General features: G+C 44.9%; 1 gene segment (V, D, J or C); it reads left to right on the forward strand.

Annotated features, from left to right (window-relative positions):
• Positions 1 to 20,140, forward strand: part of LOC110309056 (T-cell receptor alpha chain constant-like) — a 439,600-nt gene that overhangs the window by 391,025 nt on the left and 28,435 nt on the right. The window contains 1 exon segment of the C gene segment in view: positions 9,281 to 9,337. Within this exon segment, the coding sequence occupies positions 9,281 to 9,337 (57 nt within the window).

The raw sequence follows: 20,140 nt of genomic DNA on the forward strand, positions 1-20,140 counted from the left end.
TATTATTTCATAAGTCTTAAGCTAGCGCAGCCCCTCAGAATTCAATGTTGGGGCAACAAAACTAGTGGTTTCTGATCAAGCTCAGAGTAGCTTCACAACCAGCTGTTATTTTTGAGAGAATGCTGTAAGCCTTCCAAGACTCTGGGAACTAAGGCTGCAAGGAGTAAGGCTTCCACTAGAGGGGAAGATGATGTCACTTTTCTTGGTCTGCCTCTCAGTCCTTCCTGCCTGCTGGTTATTGTAAGGCCCCAAATGACTGTGAATTCTGGAGGAAACAATGCAAAGCTAACCTTCGGGAAAGGCACTAAACTCTCTGTTAAATCAAGTAAGTGTTAAAGATTCCAAAGGCTCGACCAGACTAGGTAACTGATATATAGCATACAGGGTATTATTATACAGGCAGGTATTCCCCCATCTCACTGCACCCACAAACCTTACAAAACTGCCTTTCAACTCCATGTGTGGGTCTCAATCCAGGCTAGCCCTTCCCTATGCTAGGTGTAAGCAGACTCTGGACTCTGTAACTTTAGTGAGCCCTGCTTCTCAGGACGGTACTTCCTCGGGAGTAAGGGTCTACCACACTGTGGGGGCCCCGTGACTGTTTCAGCAATGTTCTTGTGGAAGAGGATCCTACATGAGCCATGATCTGTGAGTGGGTGGTTGGATTTTAGATATTAGCTTCTAGAGTTTCTAGAAGGGACCATGGGAGGAGACATGACTGTTGTGATGAGGAGGTTGTTTCAAGAAGGATGCACTGTGGGTCTCAAACACTAGCTCCATGATGGCAGAAGCACCTCATTATTGGTCACACCCGGTAAGTTCTTGTGCCTAACTAATTCTCCTTTCTGGAAAGAAATCCACTGGGGCCTGTTGAGACACAGCTAAATTTAATTGCTTCGTTTAGCATGCAGTTGTTAACTATGTCGGATGTGTGAGCAAGATATGAATACATGTCTCCCCGGAGGCTGGATTTGGTTATCAGGTCTATGGGCAGTTTGATGAATTGTACTAATGCTGCAATCAGTGTTTCTCTCGAAGGTCCACAAAGCACATTGTGGCTTTGGGGGAAAGGCAGAGATAAGAAGAAAAGCTTTGCGATAGAGACAGAAACAAAGGAACGGAAAGGGAGGTTGCCGAGGCAGCAGTGCGTAGCCAAGGAAGCGTGTCCTCGGCAGATAAGTGAGAAGGATCCAATCGGGTTTGTGCCGTGACATCTAGGCAGAACTGAAAAGTAAGGCGAGTGGGCTGAGGATGGGGCGGGGAAGCACAGAGGACAGCCAGACTCCCAGGCATCCTCATTCTGTTCAAGTGGCCAAACCATGGAACCTTCTCTAGACAGAGGACAGCCCCAGATTTGTCACATTGGCGAGCTTGTCCTTTGGACAGCACTGCTCTTCATCCCAGGGGAACATCGCTGCTCAGTTGACACTGTGAGAGAGACTGAGGATTCTGGTAGCTTAGACAGCTTCCCACCTCTAGAGGATTACCTGTGATGAAGCAATAGACCTTGAAACTTGTGAGCTGTGAGTTATCAGGGCAAGGGTTACAGAGATAGGTGTATGGAAGCAATATGGAAGATTTGCAGGCTACCCACCCTTTCTGGGGTTTGGTAGGGTTTCTGTTCATTGGTTTGCTTTTTTTCTGTTAGAATTATAGAAGTCCCTTCTCCTTCCATGCAGACATACAGAAGTGACTGCCACTTCATGGTTTTGTAGTATTTCATCAATTATCCTCAATGTGTAAAACTAGAACATGATAGGAATCTGTATTGATGACAGAAGCTGTACATTTCAGTGAGTGGCCAGTCAAAGCACCCAGATTAAAGTGGTCTACACTTTCTCATGCACTATCACTGACTGTTTCCTCTTGTGAAACGACCCTCAAGAGACACAGCCTCTTCTCCCTGTAGCAACCATGATGGTTTTATCCTTGAAAAGATGATTTCATGATTGTTAATAATCAGACATTTTCAGAAAAAAGACATCATTTGAAAAGAAACTCTAGCTAACTGCCAATACTGTTTGGAATCTAAAATGAAGTATATCTATAAAATGATGTCAACAGTTTATTTCGTGGCTCATAAACTGACTCTCAGTGAGAATCCTAAGAAGAATATTTTTCAGAGTTCAAGCAAGCGCTTAAGTGTTTGAGTCTTAGGACATTGACTAAATCATCCTCTTGATGAACACACGGGATAGTAGCATGAAATTGAGGGAGTTTTGCAATCTCAAACTCGACATAAAAATAAAGGCTTTCTATATAGATGGAGATATGACACCAACTAAATTCCTTTCGAAAAGACATGACATTAAGTCCTCTCAAAGAAGACTAGCTCTCAATATTAACTTTTAACAATGGCAGTCTTACCTTGGTTTATGTAGAGACACAGAACACTGTGGTTAATACAGGAAACTACAAATACGTCTTTGGAGCAGGTACCAGACTGAAGGTTATAGCACGTAAGTAGTACAAGCAAGAAAGACTTGATTTTTTAAATTCCTCATGTTCATACATGAGGGACAGGTTAAGCAGAAAGAATATTGATCAAGATGGCAGAGGCTACAATTACTGCTCTCTGAAGAGGCAAGTCTGGGTTCCTAGACTCTGAACAGAAAGGGTTAAAAAAAAAACTCTGGGGACACTAGGATAGATTTTGCATTTTTCAGTAGAAGAATGCTAATGAAGCCGAGCTTAATGGTGCAAATTTATAATCCTAGCCCTAGGAAGGCTCATACAGGAAGGTCACAGGTTCAAGGCCATCTGGGACTACACCACAAAGACTTTGTAAAGTATAACAAACAGAGAGAAAAGCCTGAGACTTCAAGAGACTCTTCCAGCAATAGGCATCCTGTGTTCTTCATCCTCTTCTTTCACAACTATACGCTCAACTCACATGCTTCCATTTGCCTTTCCTAGCTCTTCCTGGCTCTCTTCTCTGACCAGCTTAGTGTTTTGTCTGGGCACTCATCATTTTATCTCAGGATTTGATCACATCCAGTCTCTCTGTCTCTGTCTCTGTCTCTGTCTCTGTCTCTCTCTCTCTCTCTCTCTCTCTCTCTCTCTCTCTCTCTCTCTCTCTCACCTGGGCATTTCCTGAGCTTAATTTGATTTCTCTATATTTCCCTATTAAATGTTCTCTCTGCCCCAGGCAAAGTATCCCTCCACTCCCACCCCAAACACTTGCATGCACCCACACCTGTGCCCTGTGTCCATACCCCAGACTTCCTGGCCTCTTGCCCAGTCAGACATGTACAGCTTCATAGACACTTGAGTTTCCTATCACGTAGCCTGGAAGTTCAGCACAGTTGTCATCAGACCTAATTTCACAAGCAGACATGAAAAATTGTAAACTTTGTTTAAATATTAAGGCTAGCATAAGGGATCCAGCAGATGGATGAAAGAAGGGGAGAAGAGCTGGCTTCTGTAGCGGGGGTGGGGGTGGGGCTTCATGGGAAAATGGACCCTGGCTAAGTTCAAGTTGGAAATTTATGAGTTGCTGTATTACATGTATGCTTCTTACATGTGCATAAACATGCAAGGGAGGTGGGGGTTGGGGGGGGAGATGTCACTTCTGTTTGTCAGTTGTTAAGCACCCAATGTTCAAAGTGGCCCGTGATGAGGAAGGTAGAGGTAGCCGTACTGACACACATAGTGGGACTCTGGAGCGCTTCACTAAGATTCTCCTTCTGACTATGTTAAAATTGAAAGAGTAGTGACTCGTTCTCTCTCTGGGCAGGAGGAGAGCCCTTAGAAAGACTGGAAGAAACTACCCTCTTAATCATAAGGGAATGTTTAATACTAATCATTGAGTTGTGTTATCTGCTGGGAGAAGTCCCCCCCCCCCAGGACAAGAATCATAAAAAGTGGAAAGTCTTTTTTTCTGATGACCATCTAAGTAGAGGACCAAAAATATCTGGGAAGGGGGCAAACTGCAAGGTGGAGAAGTGTGTGTGACTCCTCTGGGTGCTGAAGAAGTGAGTCACCCTCTTAGATGTGCGAGGAGCTGGGCTGCAGATTGTGGCCTGAAGCACCTGGCCCTACCCTTAGAACGTAGATCAGTACTCTGACCTTTCCTGCCAAGGAGACACTGACTTATTCTTTCAACCTCTTTGAGGACACCCTCCCTGATGAGTTTTGCTTAGGTGCCATGGACATAAACTGTTCGCAATTTGTCCAAATGAAGCATATTATTTTGAGAACCCTGGAGAATTACTATCTAAAATGCTGAAGATGTGCTGGGATTTTGACAGTCAGTACTCTGGCCCTGTGCATGAAAATGCCTCCTTTGGAATAGAGAGAATACCCTTCATTTGTCCAATGTGGAAACAGACCTGAAATCCAAGCTGGTACTCAGATTCTGTGCCAGCTTATTACTGTGACAATTATTTAATATTCTCTACGTTCACAGCATCGCTCCTTCCAGAAGATCTGTAGGGAAAACTTAGCTCAGTTTCTAGGAGGTTTTTGCTGAGCTGGAGATCACTGTGTGAATAATAATGCAGGTGCCAAGCTCACATTCGGAGGGGGAACAAGGTTAACGGTCAAACCCGGTGAGTGTCTCTACTGAATCAATAACGAGCGCTCTAATTTCAAAAAAGAACCACAGCATTAGGCTCAGTTCTCTGTTTTTCCTACTCAGTTTTCATTTTCTCTCAGTCTAAAGATGGTGAGGTGTAAACGTGGCGTGCGTGTGTGTGACGATGGACACGTGTGTGATTGTGGGAACATGCACAGTGCAGAAATGAGATTCCTCGTCCTTTTTATCTCTGCCCTTCGGGACCTAAAGACTGTTCGACCCTGGGAAGGATGAGCACTGGAGTCAGGGGATCCTGAAGCATCCGTGATATCTGGGCAGCTCCTCTCCCTGCTGTACTGGTGAGAGGGCAGCTAGGCCTGGAGGTGGCGAGATGGTGCTTCATCTCAGCTGAGCCTTTCCACCCTGTCCATCCCCTGAACTAACCATAATGATAAACTGTCTTCCCACTGCCTCCTTGGCCCTGGTCCCAGCTGAAGGAGCAGGCCACCGGGATTTGGGGATTGAAAGGGATTTCCTGGACCTCATTGGCTGCTCCATTTCTGTAAAGCTCTCTATAACTGTGTAATGTTGGTGACAACAATAAGCTGATTTGGGGCTTGGGGACAAGTCTGGTAGTAAATCCAAGTAAGTCTTCATGTTAACTGTTTGTACAGTTTGAAAATCCCCCCCAAAAAACACCTTCTTTCCCGTTCACAATGTTTAAAATGTCCATTGATAGCTAATACTTCTCTCCTGCCTACTGAAGCTGGCTTCTTGCTGATTGCTTAATCAAAATGACTAGATCAAGGAATCAAGAAGGCTGTGGTAGGAAGGCAATTGGAGTATAAGCCTCCCCCCCCCTTTTTTTTTAACTGGGAAACTTGGCTCCCACACTCCAGAAGGGCTGCCAGGAAGCACTGACTATTGGGAAAGTTAGACTCCACAGCCTGTACCGCAACCTCTTTCTTTCCCACCACACTGCCCTCTGCATGGGCTGTTGGTAAACACTGTTTCTCAGCAGTCAAGTGCTTCTGGGAACTAATTCCCAGGACTTGGGGTCATCTCCAAGCCAGTGACCATGCAAGGGAAGACTTCCCCATCCAAGGATCTCTATGAACCTTACAGCCCGTGTTCCCTGCGGCTTACAACCTTCTTGTGACTTGCTAGAAGAAACATCAAAATTGATTTCACTCTAGCTCTGGTCTGTCCTGAGGAGCCATTTCCTCCAGGAATGTTCAGGAGCGTCTTACTGCCCACTTCTCCTTTCACTGTGCACAACTAGGTTATCATTCTCTTTATGCCTCATTTTCTCCAACTGTAAAAGGGGCAGGGGAGTAATGATGGTAACCAGCTTACTGAGATGGCCTGAGGTTGACAGCTAAGAGCTTCCAGGTGGTTTTACAGGGCTAAAACATACAGTAAGTACCTTGTTTATCTTTTCACTGTGGCTAGATTAGACTGCTAGAGAAAGGGAAGGAAAAACTAAAAATAAGCCCTCTTGACAGTTTTTGTAAAGTGCAGCATTGGGGTGTATCAGGCAATACCGGGAAACTCATCTTTGGACTGGGGACAACTTTACAAGTGCAACCAGGTGGGTCTGAAGGTTTCCATGTGAACCAGCTGTCGCTTATGCTCATTTTTAAACTAGTCGTCTTCATCTTTTCTAACTAGAGACTCTTGGTTTCAGGCTTTCCTTTCTTGCTATGAAGCAGAGTCTGTAGAGTAAGTGACAAGACCTCCTCTGCCTGTTGGGTTTCATATCGTGACCAAGGCAGGCAGGATTTGCAGTGAGTTGGGTCTGAGACTTCTAGCTAAGGTGGAGGGGATGTAAGTTTGACTAGTTTACAGAAAAGAAAGGCTTATTTTGCTTTTTTTTTTTAATCATAATAGTATTCTAAAGCAAAAGCTACCACCGTAGCTTCCAAAGTTCTTCAAGCATGGTCTGTCCTACAAGGAGAAATGGTGGGAAAATTGGCTGACTTTTCACGGAAAGACCAGGGTGCTGTTTGTGGTTGGATTGTTGTTGTTGTTGTTGTCGTTAAAAGAAACATAACACAACACATTTTAACTAAGTGGTTTTGAATAAGTAGGGATCCAAATGTGTATAGCATGTTCCTGGCGAGACTCTAGAGCAGAGGTTCTCAACCTTCCTAATGTTGTAGCCCCCCCTTCCCCCCAAAACTGTAAAATTATTTTGTTGCTACTTGATAGCTGTAACTTTGCTACTGTTATGAATCGGAATGTAAATATCTTATATGCAGCTTATCTGATATGCAACCCCTGTAAAAGGGTCATTGAACGCCCACAAAGACGCTCAGCGCTACAGGATGAGAATCGCTGCTGTAGAGGGCAATGGAGCACAGTTAGCAACGTAAGAGGTGCTATTGAACTGGGCAGAAACACTATGCCAACATTTGAGAAAAAAAAAAACTCGTCTCTGGGACTAGAACAAGACTAACCATTATTCCTCGTAAGTCCTTTACCACTTGAGAAAAAGCCCTTCATCTGTAATGGGCTCTCACGACTAATGAGCTTCTAAATGAGATTCCATGTGCTCACCTGATAAGACTCCCTTGGGAGAAGGTCACTTTTACCTTTGCAGGTCTAATGTAAGATAGGTATTCTAAGACTAAGTGGGAAATGTCAATTGCACTGCGAAAATAAGGAGGACAGGTATAAATTCCCAGCCAGTTCTAACGTTAAGTTTATAAAATAGAAGCCTTTTATAGGAACCAAATCAGGATGCTTTCATCCGTTTGTGTCCATATACCACCAAGGGCCAGTTAATTTGATTAATGCCAGTAGCTGATCCAAATATTTAGGCACCTCTCTGAGCAAACTTCTTTGGGCTCACTTTGCTTGAATTGACTGTCACATTACCTACATAATTGCCAAATCTGTTTTACTTTGTGCTGTATAGACTCAGCCTAATAAAAACAAATGCGGCTCTGCTTTCCCCGATCCTTCTCTCCTCGCAGAAAGGTTTCCTTCCAAATAGCATCTCTTCACACAAAGAAAAGATGTGCCGAGGGTCACGTGACTTATCGCTGCTGCTAGTTTGCATTTATATGACTCTCTTCCGTGGAAGAGATTAAAGCACTTTATACGACTTATTAGCTAAACAGATTGACAGCCTAATTAGGAAGAGGGAAACAGATTCTGGGCGTCTTTTTTTTTTTTTTTGTGGCTGCAGTTCCAAGCCACTCATCTAGAACACTTGGTCAGACACCTAAGGAACACAGGAGCAAGGCGGGAGGTGGTCAGCCTCCGTGGTCTAGGTTTCTCAGATGCACTGAGAACTTTACCCAGGAGGAAGAAATCTAAATAGGTGAGAACAACTGACAGCCAGGAATTCACATGTACACAAAGCAGAGTTAGGCTTCAGCACTTAGTGGGTCTACAGTCTGGTTCCCACACTCTCCTACCCCTGCTCCCTTCATCTCTAACACCTATATAATCCTCTTTTCTTTCTCTTTTGAATTTCTATCTGCCATGCCTGTCACAACCCAAGCACGGACCACTGCCTGACTCTGTGGCAGACCTGCTGTATATCTGAGCAGTTTCTTAGCTCCCTGAGCGATCCTCGGATGGCTCAGGGACCTGGGGGAGTCCTCTTTAGTGATCCTTCAGCAGAACCCCTAAAGTGCAGGTTGTGTCCTCGTTCCTAGGTGGCTACTAGAAGACTGGGGCGGGGCCAGGATGAAGAGAAGTCTCAGGAGTCAGGAACAGCATCTCTCTGGTGATAGATACATCTGAATCTCCTCTCGGGCCTAAAATGTTTTAGTTTCCACCTTGAGCCCATGTGTGCCTCTGAGGAGGTTTTTGTTGTAGAGTCAGCCACTGTGGCAGGCAGGCTTTGCAGGTGCAGTGACATTTGGATCTGGCACAAAAGTCATTGTTCTACCATGTAAGTGTGTCTTCTCCTGTTCCCTGGGTTTACAGCAATACTGTTCTTTGCATCCCCAGATATTCTCTAGAAGGATACAATGTCCAGCTCTACAGACACTGCCAGTTTAACCATTAAAAAGGTCATATTCATTTTTTTAATAACTTAGACCGATTCCTTTTAATGTTGCCAACTGCAGAGGGGACTAAACTGCCCAGGGACCTAATTTATGCTCATCACTGCTGTGAGGACAGCCGTGTCTTCTCTCTCATCGTTAGACCTCAGAATTCGGTGGCCTTTTTCCAAGCCTAGCTTTCCCGGTAGATGAAGTGGTTATGTCTACCAACTTCATTGTGAAAGATACACATGACAGACAACTTCTCCTTTATTTTTCCCTAAATAAGTTTTTTTGTGTTAGTAGCTTTGACAACACATTTCTGCCAACGCATTCCTAGTAATTCAGATTAATAGTACTGTGACTTGAACAGTCACATCTTACCCCATTATTCAAAACTCATTAACCCATGACAGTGCTGCAGCCCACTGTGCCAGCAGTAACCCTGATCTCCACACTTCCTCTAATAAAGCCAAGAGGATGGCGTGTTATCAGATGTATTTCACAGGCAGAAAAGTTGATGAGCCCTCAGACCTGGGCTCAGGGCTTGAGCTGAGTTACTTTCACACAGGGGAGTCATCTCAGGCTGTTGGTTTGTTCATTGAAAACATGATAAGCACAAGCCATGGACGTTTTCAGGAGATGCAATTTAGCATTTGGAGTTTTACAGTACTGCAAATTTCTGCTCCTGGTAGCCATTTGGTACCAGAAACAGAAAGAGCAGAGGAGCCAGGGGTTTTTGTAGAACACGATATCACTGTGTCTTCCAATACCGACAAAGTCATCTTTGGAACAGGGACCAGATTACAAGTCTCACCAAGTAAGTTCTGAGACCGTGGAGCAATTTGAAAAGGTGTTTTCTATAAATTCCCAGCTTTGGCTGGGATGTCCAGGCCACTCTTCCTAGCACTGCATTCATTCCGCAGCTACCCTCCATGCCTCTAGCTGTTGTGTCCGTGGGAGAGCAGGGTGTCATTTATCCCAGGTTCAACCTTCTGTAAACAATCGGTTTCATCTGCATGAGAGCACAGTTCCTCGGAAAATGAGACACTAGAGAGTCAGCTGCCTTAGGATGCCCAGAGAATGATCTATTTCTTGTTTCCATTTTTATGTAGAATATCAAGGAAGATAAAGTGAACTCCACATCTCTAATTTGAAGACAGTTCTTGCCTTCCTTATATGCAGAAAGACTGAGGTTGACTTTGGATGGTTAGTCAGTTGATTTTGTCATCTGTCTGGAATCCATAATGGGCAAGGGAATCAGATGTAATTAAATGAACAAATAATCTTCAATCGTCAATATTCCTACATTGTTTTATGTGCTTTGCTCTGGAGTTGTTTTTATCAGGGCTTTATCTCTAATAGGCTCCCCAGAAGGACAGTGAATGTTTTTGTTAAGGTTTTTGTGTCTGTGTGGATAGCAACTATCAGTTGATCTGGGGCTCTGGGACCAAGCTAATTATAAAGCCAGGTAAGTCTCCGATATATGACAGTAAGAAAGAAGGCACTGGCTGAATAATGCATGAAGTGTAGCATGCAAATTGTATTTTTAAGAACAATCCGGCCTGCTGGAGACGATGCACTCAGCCCGATGGGGTCTTCGCTCCCAGAGAAAGGCGATGTCAGCCACCAACTCTCTTGTTTAATATAGCTGCTTCCAGAATGAATAATGCTTGACTGGCCTTCTAAAATAGCAGAGCCAAGTGGTGTGGGGATGTCTAATTCCCTCTGGTATGTTTAGAATTCTTTCCCAAAGACAAGCCAGCCCATCCCACTAGAAAAAAAAAATAAATGGGGGGGGGGGGAGAGAAAAAAAGAGAGAGAGAGAGAGAGAGAGAGAGAGAGAAAGGGGGAAAGGTAGATTAAAAAGTCGTGTGGCTGAACCTTTCCCAGTGTTTAAGAGCAGATGCCTACAAAGCTTTTGATCTCTTGTTGATTACCTGGGCTGTGGGGCTATATCCTAAACCCCATAAAGACACCAATTAAAAGTCTGTTTTACTGGAATATGAAGGTTAAAGGGTTCCTGGTTTTCGACTTCTGCCACAGTGGTACTAAGATATTCTTCATGTGAAAGGACACAATGCTGTGCTCACCCCATCTTCCACAGCCCTTCCTCAGAGTTATTGTAAGGCTCTGCAGGGCTGTGTGAATTATGGGGGCAGTGGCAACAAGCTCATCTTTGGAACTGGCACTCTGCTTTCTGTCAAGCCAAGTACGTGAGTAATAGGGTCTGTGTGCTAGATCTTGCCCGTGGCAAATGGGAGGTAGCAGCCAAGTTTTGCTGAGGAGAGCTAAGGCTGATTTTGTTCCCTTGCTGTGTCCTCCTTTGTCTGTCACAATATTCCAAGACACAGGACTCTCAAAAATCCCCTGCTCTCCTGAATGGCAACTTCAGTCAGGGAAGAGGAAGTTGGGCTAATTTTAAGGTACACCCTAGGAAAAGCAGAGAATCTGTTGTGGGAAGCTTGTGTCCTCTGCATGCTGCGGGGTGCCTGCTCCTGAGTTCTGCTCTCTAGCCACTTATCAGCTGTGATCAACCTGTGCAGAGCAGCCTGTCTGTGCAGCTGTTTATACATTTCTGTATCAGCTTCCTTAAGCTAGATCTCTTCTCCTTCTTCTTCTTCTTCTTCTTCTTCTTCTTCTTCTTCTTCTTCTTCTTCTTCTTCTTCTTCTTCTTCTTCTTCTCCTCCTCCTCCTCCTCCTCCTCCTCCTCCTCCTCCTCCTTCTCCTCCTTCTCCTCCTCCTCCTCCTCCTCCTCCTCCTCTTTCTTCCAAGAGAGACTCCAGAGTCATTGATGAGATTACTGGGAGGGGAGGGGAAACAGAGGTTAACTCCATATTTGAACTGTGATGCAGCTAATTGCTCCCTTTTCATGCTACCTGGAAGAAGTCCTTTCTCTTTATTCTTTATTCTGGACCTCTGTAGCTCTCTGACTAGAAAGGGGACAATAAAATCCATCCTGAACTCCTGACCAAACCTGATCAATCAATGTCACAGATGCTGGGGATGGGATGAAGTCACCCTCTCTTCAAACTTTAAATGTTCTCTGTTAAGCCCTACTTCTAACCAAGAAAGTCAGGGCCCTGCTGTCCCAACCTGATCTGCTCACCTTCTCCCTTTAATAAAATGACTCCGTGCATATTAAAATCCAGCCGAAGTGCAAGTTTGAGATAAATGAGTTCTTGGCACCCTTGTTTTTACTTATCCAAATTTTCATAACGGAAGATGCTCAGTTCTTTCAGGCCTGAGTTTTCCTAAGGTTGTGAGAAATTGTGGGTCTTTACTCCCGACCCTTTCTGGCTGAAACCACACAGCAGCCCATGGCGGAACTTCTTCAGAAAATGTCTAGGCAATTGCTTAAGCATTATGGCACACTGAGAAGACTCCACACTAAGTAAGTAATTAGAGTCAGGCACACAAAGGCTGGGTCAAGTTTGGAGGTGAGCTCAGCTGGCTTCCTGGTGGATACAGGAATGTAACATTTCTATTTGTCCGTTTCTACAATCTGTATCATCTGCTTATCCAGGCATTTGCCTCCTCTGGCCTTCATATCTCGCTTTTCCTTCTAAAATGTTCCTCATATCTGAGACTGAGCCCACACAAGGGACAAAATTGTTAGCAAATTATTTGATTCAGCTTGGGCAGATTTTAGCTCAGAGATGCTGGAGGGGGGGTGTCGTAGAAGCTTGTAAGTCTGCTCTTTATAAAGGAGAAATGGTTAGCTTTAAATGGCGGAAGCACTCTTTTTCTTCCTGGGATAAAAGGCCAATTTCCAGAAACACGGAAGTAAAACAAAAGAAGATAACAAGTCTAACTGTCTGCTCTCTGAGATGCTTTGTATTTGACTGAGTCTTGCGAAAGGTTTCAGTAAAGGCAAGAGATGATGTGGGAATAACAATAACAGAATCTTCTTTGGTGATGGGACGCAGCTAGTGGTGAAGCCCAGTGAGTATCCATGCCCTGCTTATATTTGGCCAAACAAGTAAATCCTGGGACTATAGCAGAGATGCAATTTAATATGAAAACAATTGTTTTTTTTTAAATGAATCTTCATTTTAACACATGAAACATTCATGATGCTAAGGATACAGCAATAGTCATAAATAGATGGGAAATGAGACCATCCCAAATCGCCTTTAATATAGTAGCTTCGCTCTCTTTTTTCCAGACAGATACTGAAGCCATGAGTTATTTATAGCCTTGGTATCTCTTAAACTATATTCTGCAATGATTTGTGTGTTTATTATGAATTTGCCCGCAGAACTTGTCTTGCGTTAAGAATGAGAATGTATCTCATTTCCGATGCTAATAATATTTATAATACACCATCTCTTCTTGTGCCTAGCACATATTTGTTCTTCAGTAGTCTAACAGGAAATCCATGCACTGTCCTTTTTTTGGTAAACACCTACATCTGGTCTCCTTGTCCATGTCGAATTCCACTAAAAACACAGCCTCACAGTTCAAATACAGTGGAGAAGATGGCAGGGGGTGGGGGGAACAATCCAGAGAGGAACTGGCAGTTCAAGGTGGCTTTGTAAATACCTGAAAGGAAATTCATCATGAAAAAGGTCGCAGGCATGACAGGATTCCTGTTCAATAATCAATGCTTCCTTGTAGGATAAAAACGTATAAGCATACTTCATTGGAGAGGTGGCAAAGAATGGCATTCAGAAGCCTGGCTCTCCTAAGGGCTACTCCTAGGGTGTCGGTTCTCTCTGCGTTGCTATTTTAGGAGCCAAGACCCTCACCCATGTTGGACTACACATACACACACACACACACACATATACATATATACATATACATATATATGTGTGTGTATATATATATATATAGAGAGAGAGATAGATATATAGATATATAGACATATGCAAGTGTTATCAAACTGGTTGGCCCCATTTATTAGAGCCTATAACAGGTGCTGATCGTGACTTGGAATGAGCAACCAAGGAGTTTTAAACTAGGCAAGTTTGTCTTCCGGTGCTTTGTTGAGGGAAACACTGAGAGACAGGGAAGTGGGCTGCTGGCTCCCTAAATTTGTTTCAGAGCTGATAGTTTAACTATCTCATGTAGATCTCTTCCAATGACTGTAGTAAATTGCATTTGTGGTGGGTGGGCAGGAGGAAAAGAGACACTGGAACTTGTTCTTTGAGTGTCCAAACAGGATCTTTTCAGGGTTGGTGAGCATTTCTTGGTAGTAAGAGAATGTTCCCATGGGCTACATACACATATTTCCCCAAAGCCAAGGATCCCTATGGGCCAAAATGAGTGGCCTCCTCTGTCCCCAGCTAGTGATGGCTATAAAGGATGCAACAGATATTTTGCTTGGCTCAGGGACAGTGTCCTCAGAGTTGGGTGATATGGCTTGTTCCCAAGCTTGTATCTTAGTGCTGAGTGTGAGATGAGGGCTCTGCAGTGCAGCTCCTCTCAAGTGGCCCTCCAGCTGTGAGACCCAAGCTGCCCCTTCCTGTCCAAGTCCTTGTTTAGGCTCTGGAGAGAAGGTGTCTAGCTTGGTAGCTGCCTGCTAGCTATCTTTTGCCTGCAATAACAGCATTGTGTTGGACATCCCACAGGAGTTTGTTGGGTTGCTGCTTTTGTGATTCACTCTCAGGGTCAAATGAGGTCAATAAGCAGCATAAAATTCAGGCAAAATAACAAGGAGGGACAGAGGTGGGTGGCCAAATTGATGAGGCCTGTTTATTAGAGCAGAAGGGCCATGTGAGATCTGTTAAGTCCCATGAAGGTGAACTATCCAATGAAGAATACATAGCTTTCCCCAAAAACTGTCACTAGACGTTTTGGGTATGGTCCCAATCACAGTGTGACACAAATGCTTACAAAGTCATCTTTGGAAAAGGGACACATCTTCATGTTCTCCCTAGTAAGTGATGTTCCATTTTCTGATGTTCTGAAATTCTCTCCCACTGAATTGAAGGTGTGGTGAGTGTAGGGTGGGAAAGCTTCATACGCTGGGACATGGGGGCAGCACTCCTGTCCAGGGTACTCCACAGCTCAGCCAGACACCACATCCCCACTACAGGAGAAACTGGTCCCACTCTTCCACCTGACACCAAGATCTTCCTCATTGTTTACCTGATACGGAGAGCAAAGGGGAAAATCAAGAAACTTTGTCCAGAATCCATTTTCAAGTCTCCCCACCCCAGTCCACCCTACCCTCACCAGTCCCCAGCTGACTGTAAATTCAATGTGATTTTTGGCTCCTACTAAAAATAATGAGGTTTTCTTTGTTTGATGACTCCCACAGTCTCTCTCCCATCCTTTATAAAAGGTCTGTTGTTCTGTTTGGCCTTTGCTGGCATCCTGGTTCTGTCCCCATGCTCCCTTATGCCCCTGTTCCAGGGATGGGCAGGAGACAACTTCTTTAAGAGCCACTTTGATGTCACAGACAACAGGGATAAACTGCTGGCCAAGTGTAACACAGCACATGGAGTCTTTTCACGCCATCCCATTTCCCAGTTGTTTTCTTCTGTTTAGAAGCACGGCCACTCCTATTTGATGTCTGTGATATATTCAGACACAGCAAAGTGCTCATTTAAGGCCAGGACCAGGGATTTCCTTTGGGATCTTTTTCTCAGGCTAACAATGAGCTGGGCATTCTCAGGGAGCTCAGAAATGCCTTCCTGGATCCCAGCTCTGCCTATGGAAATTCTATGGTCAGGGTAGACAGGCAAAGCCAGACATGTTTTTATTATACCGCCTTTTACAAGGATTAGAGATAAGGACTCAGAGGGAAAACAAAAGCTTTGGTTAAATGGGGAGGTTGTTGGATGGTTCCATCAGGAAAAGAAATGATTAACAGGAAGAAAGACCCAAGAAAAACACTGGGCAGGCACTGGGGTGGGTCGGGGTGGGGATGAGTAGGAAGATGGTCACTGTGGGAATTCAGGAAGCAGGGAACTTGTCTTAGGAAGGGAAGTAAGGCTTTCTATGATTGAAAGTGCCTAGCCAACTCTCTAACCTTAATCAACAAGGGCATCTTCCCTTCCCCAGTGATTTCCCAGTGCATGTAGGAATGCCTTTGCCCCAACAATGGTCTGTTAGGAGGTAGGGAGGGGTACAGATCAGGAGTATGTTTAGCATACATGAGGCCCTCTGTTCAAACATGAGACTCCCGAGTCTGCTAGAGGAGCTAAGTCACTAGGGCCAAGCAGGGAAATGCAGCAATCAAACTCCAGCCAGCAGGTCGTGGAGAAGCACAGAACAGGACCCTGCTTGGCACTGTGTCTCACACCCCTAACTTCTCCTGACCACACATCCCACCCAAGTTCCTTCTCCTGACCCCAGGAGTCCAAAGTCTTGGACAGAGAACCTGAGATTCCTTAAGCTGGTCAAGTACAGAAGGGATGGTCTGGGGCTCAGGGGTGATTTTTTAAAACATTGTGGATTTCCATTTAATTTCTAATTTATAACAAATTTTAATTGTCCTAAGTAATACGCAAAATGTTCTTATTGTGAACGATTCCAATTAAGAGTAAAGACAATATTTACAGAGACCCTCTCCTTCCATGTCAGTTTCCTCCCTGGGCTCCTATGTGGTGGGGTTTGATTCTCTCAGCATCTGTGAAGTTTTTGCAAGGAAAGGAAATTCTGTGTCTACCAGGCACTGGGAGCAACCAGCTCACTTTTGGGAAAGGCACCAAATTCTCACTCATCCCGAGTAAGTCCCTCTTGCTAGCTAATTATTTCTCGCAAGCCCACCCTCCATCATGCGGAAGCTGTCAGAACACAGGTGGTGTTGTCGTTGCTCGGTTTGTGTTGGGTGGTTTGGGATACGAGTTGGAAAACAAGGTTATTAATGCATGTGTTCCCTGAGGCATTGTACTCGGGCTTTTAATATCCATGTAGTCTCTCCCTGAGAAATTATGTGAAACCCCAGGAGTGGGGAGGTCCAGGGAAAGTATGGAGCGGGGGAGGCAAGAACTGGAGGCAAATGGAGAAAAGTCCTGTGGGAGGAACACGCCTTGGCCCCAAGAGACAGGCAGTAGCCACTCTGTGAATTTCCCAGCAGGGGGGGTTCTCTCCAAGACTCCTTTCAAGGAAAATTATGGCAGATAGAATGGAGAGGGAAAGCGGCTGGCTATCAGTATTCTTCCCACGCTCTAACCTAATTACAAGGAGATTGTTTTGGCCATGGGCAGTCATTTCGGGTTTTGTTTTCCGCCTCGCCTCCCCCTACCTCCACCTGTCTTCTCAGAGGCTCCAGTCAAGGTTATTGCAATAGCACGGAGCACTGTGTAACACCAATGCAGGCAAATTAACCTTTGGGGATGGGACCGTGCTCACAGTGAAGCCAAGTAAGTTGCCCTCTTCTTAGCCTGGGCCTTTGGGGGGAAATCAATCAAATCATTAGTTTGAAAAATACTTTAATCTTATGCATCTGCTTGGGTCTTTATTAATGTTGTTTCCTCAGGCCAAAAAAAAAAAATCTGTTTCTCTTCCCTGCTTTAAAATGAGGTAGGAGTGGAGGTGGAGGGAGTAATGATATAAACAATATTTAAGCCAATGAGGACATTAGGAGGGAGCTCTGGGGAATCCAGTACCCCACCACTTTTGACTAGACTTCCTGGCAGGCTCCCTGGTCATGTGGGATGCACTCTGTAATCACTTCCCTCACTGCCAGAAAGTTCTTTCTCGCCTTTAATTCTGACCACCCCCTGCCCCCCGCTACAATTTAAATAACTGAAAAGAGCCAGGAAGGCTTTGTTCATCTAGACTGAGAAAAATATTTATCCTCTGTGGAACATGGGCCTTCAAGCACTGAGTTCAAACCCATGGCTCCTGAGAAATGTCCTATGCCCCCACCAGACATTTTAAGCTAAAGCAATGATGGATTGGGCAATATCAGCTCTGGAGACCAAAAAAAAAAAAAAAAAAAATCTAAATTCAAACATTCAAATTCTTGTTCTCTTTAACCAGCTGAGTAATCAGGGGTGAGGGGTGAGTTTCTTCATCTCTCTGAGCTTTAGTTTTTTCCATCCATAATACAAAGATAAAAATATATCTACCCTGATGAATTATTGTGAAGATCAAATGAAATAATACAGCTCACATATTTAGCATAGTGACCAGAATACAGGGAGCCATCATTAAGCCCCAGCCATTAGTAATAATGACAAGCGTCATCTCTGATGCATGGTGGGGCTTTTGCTTCACCCTCTGGGCTCTTCTGTCAAGGCCCTGTCATGCATCAGGAGCAGGGCTGGAATAGAGAGACACGGTGCGGGACAGGGAGGAATGTCAGCCTGTTCTATGAAATCCTTCACCTGGGATTTGAATGTGAAAATAGAAAGAGTCCTGACTCATTTCAATAAAAACCATCCCGGTGTCAAAGGCGGGGCAAGGCTTCTGTAAAGCTGCATTGCCAGGTTCAGGGGGCTGCACACCCACCCTCTGTGCCAAGGCATGGTCCTGGAGACCATGACTGCAGTGTAGACATGGTAGAAACTGAAGCTTCACACTACCATCACCAACTTCCTCCAAGATACGTAGATTCCCTTCCCCAAAAGGACTTCCATACCACAAAAACAGGGGAACCTTTGGAGGAAGGGCAATCTGTCCCAGATTACCCTGCTCATCTTGATGGTGAAGCTCATTAGAAATTTGGCTTCCAAAACTTTTGTCTCTGACAAAGCTCTCAAGCCTGGAGATGCAAGCTCAGCCAAGTCCAGGGGAGTGAATGGGGACTGTTTATTTAGGGGAAATCTGGCAAGAGCCAGGTGAGGACAGAGTCGCAACTCTAAGTCTAGGGAGGGACTTATTAGACCCGGCAGAGAGGCTTTGCTCTCTAGCCTGGCTGGGACACAGAGCACACGATGCAGCTGTTATTGCAGGAAGGTAGTAACAGTAACGTTGGTGGTAAAACCTTCCTAATGGGTTTTTGAACAGTGAAAATGAGCTGTCAGGAGTCATTGCCAGAGCACTTTCTCTAGAGTACTTTTGAAAGGAGATAGACACCTTCTATCAGGGGTGAGTGGAGTGCAGGCCCCCAGGCCCTTGGAGGAATGAGAGAACCTCTTTAAGCTTTCTGCAGCCTCCAGAGTCTCTCTGTGAAAGTACAAGACTGATTAAGGCAGAGCTACAGCCTTCAGGGCACATGGCTTACTGGGCTAGGTTTTAGAACCACTGCTTGTTTGGTTCCCAAACTCCCTTTGTTCCCAAGACTCGGTGGATAAATGGGATGGGGGGTTTATTTTTATTCTAAAGCCAGAAGCACAGGTTCTGTGTCCTGAGTCATTTGTACTGTTGCGATGCTTTGGGGTGCAGAGAGGAGGCTCTAGTGAGTTTTTGCTAAGAGGAAAACCACTGTGGAAATAACTATGCCCAGGGATTAACCTTCGGTCTTGGCACCAGAGTATCTGTGTTTCCCTGTAAGTATACCTGAGTGAAAGGCATGGCGAACACAGTGCTGGTGTGGGGATGAGCTGGGGTGAGGGGGACCTGAGGTCTACTGTGATCTCAGGAGGGACTGAGGGACAAGCTCATAAGGACAGAGTAGGAGAATTTGTTTATGGAGACACAGGGAGGGGAGGGGTTGGGATTCAGGCTGTGGCTAACACTGCAGGAATTGCATTAGAGGTCCCCTTCTCGGGGATTCTTGGTGGAGGAGAAACCTAAGCTGGTTTTAATGTTGAGACAAGCCCTGTAGAAGGACAAAAGTCACCTCTGTCTTTGGGACAGGGAGAAGGCTGCTGGTGAAGCCAAGTAAGTGGCAAATAATTTGAATTATATGCTGAATAAGATTGTCTACAAAGGCATGTTCTACTTCCAAGGACAGGGGCCTCCTTGAATCAAAAGTACTTGGGAGCAGAGATGAAGGCCCAATATCTTGTCACCTTCTTTATCAAGGAGGGAGGCTAGTGTGGAAAAGGGAAGAATCATACAAGAACGTCACCAAAAAGCTAGCTCTGTGGTGTCTGTCCCTTCTGCCGGACTTCCAACAGTCTCAATGTCAGAGTCTTGCTCAGTAGGAAACTCCAGCAATAGCTATCCTCACTTAATAGATTTAAAAACCAAGCCAAAAGGAGATCAGAGACGAGTGTTGCTCCAACCAAGACAAGAGCAGGCACTGACAGGGGTTTTTCCACTGGACTCCAGAATCTAACACACAGGCTCTTTAAAGGCAGTGAGATCCACTATGGTTGAATTCCAGGGCCTCTGAGGATGGGGTTTGGGATCAGATAAACTCTGAGCAGGGAGAGTTCCCATGGTTGCAGAGTTTCAACGCAGTGCAGGCTTTATTAACCCCACGATGGCTCTCACTGGCTATACTGCTCAGAAAGCAAGCCTCTTGGCACACATCATCCTCAAGGTCTTGAAAGAAGAGAAATTAAAAGAGAAGAGGAAAATGTTTGTATCTCACATCATGCAGTTCCCTCATTTTGTAGCAAGATTGTTTTCCCATGAGCAGTTTGTCTTCATTTAGCAGCTGTCTTCTCTGGGGACGCCATTTTGTAGACGTGTTTGTCACAGTGTGACAACTGCTAGTTTGGGGAAACTGCAGTTTGGAACAGGAACCCAGGTTGTGGTGACCCCAGGTAAGCCCAATTCCTTGGAGTCTCACCTTCCCTTCATCTTAACCTTTGTATACCAATCATTTCCC

The sequence above is a fragment of the Mus caroli genome, unplaced genomic scaffold (assembly GCF_978045245.1).
Source record: "Mus caroli unplaced genomic scaffold, Mus_caroli_1 scaffold_12, whole genome shotgun sequence".
NCBI lineage: Eukaryota > Metazoa > Chordata > Mammalia > Rodentia > Muridae > Mus > Mus caroli.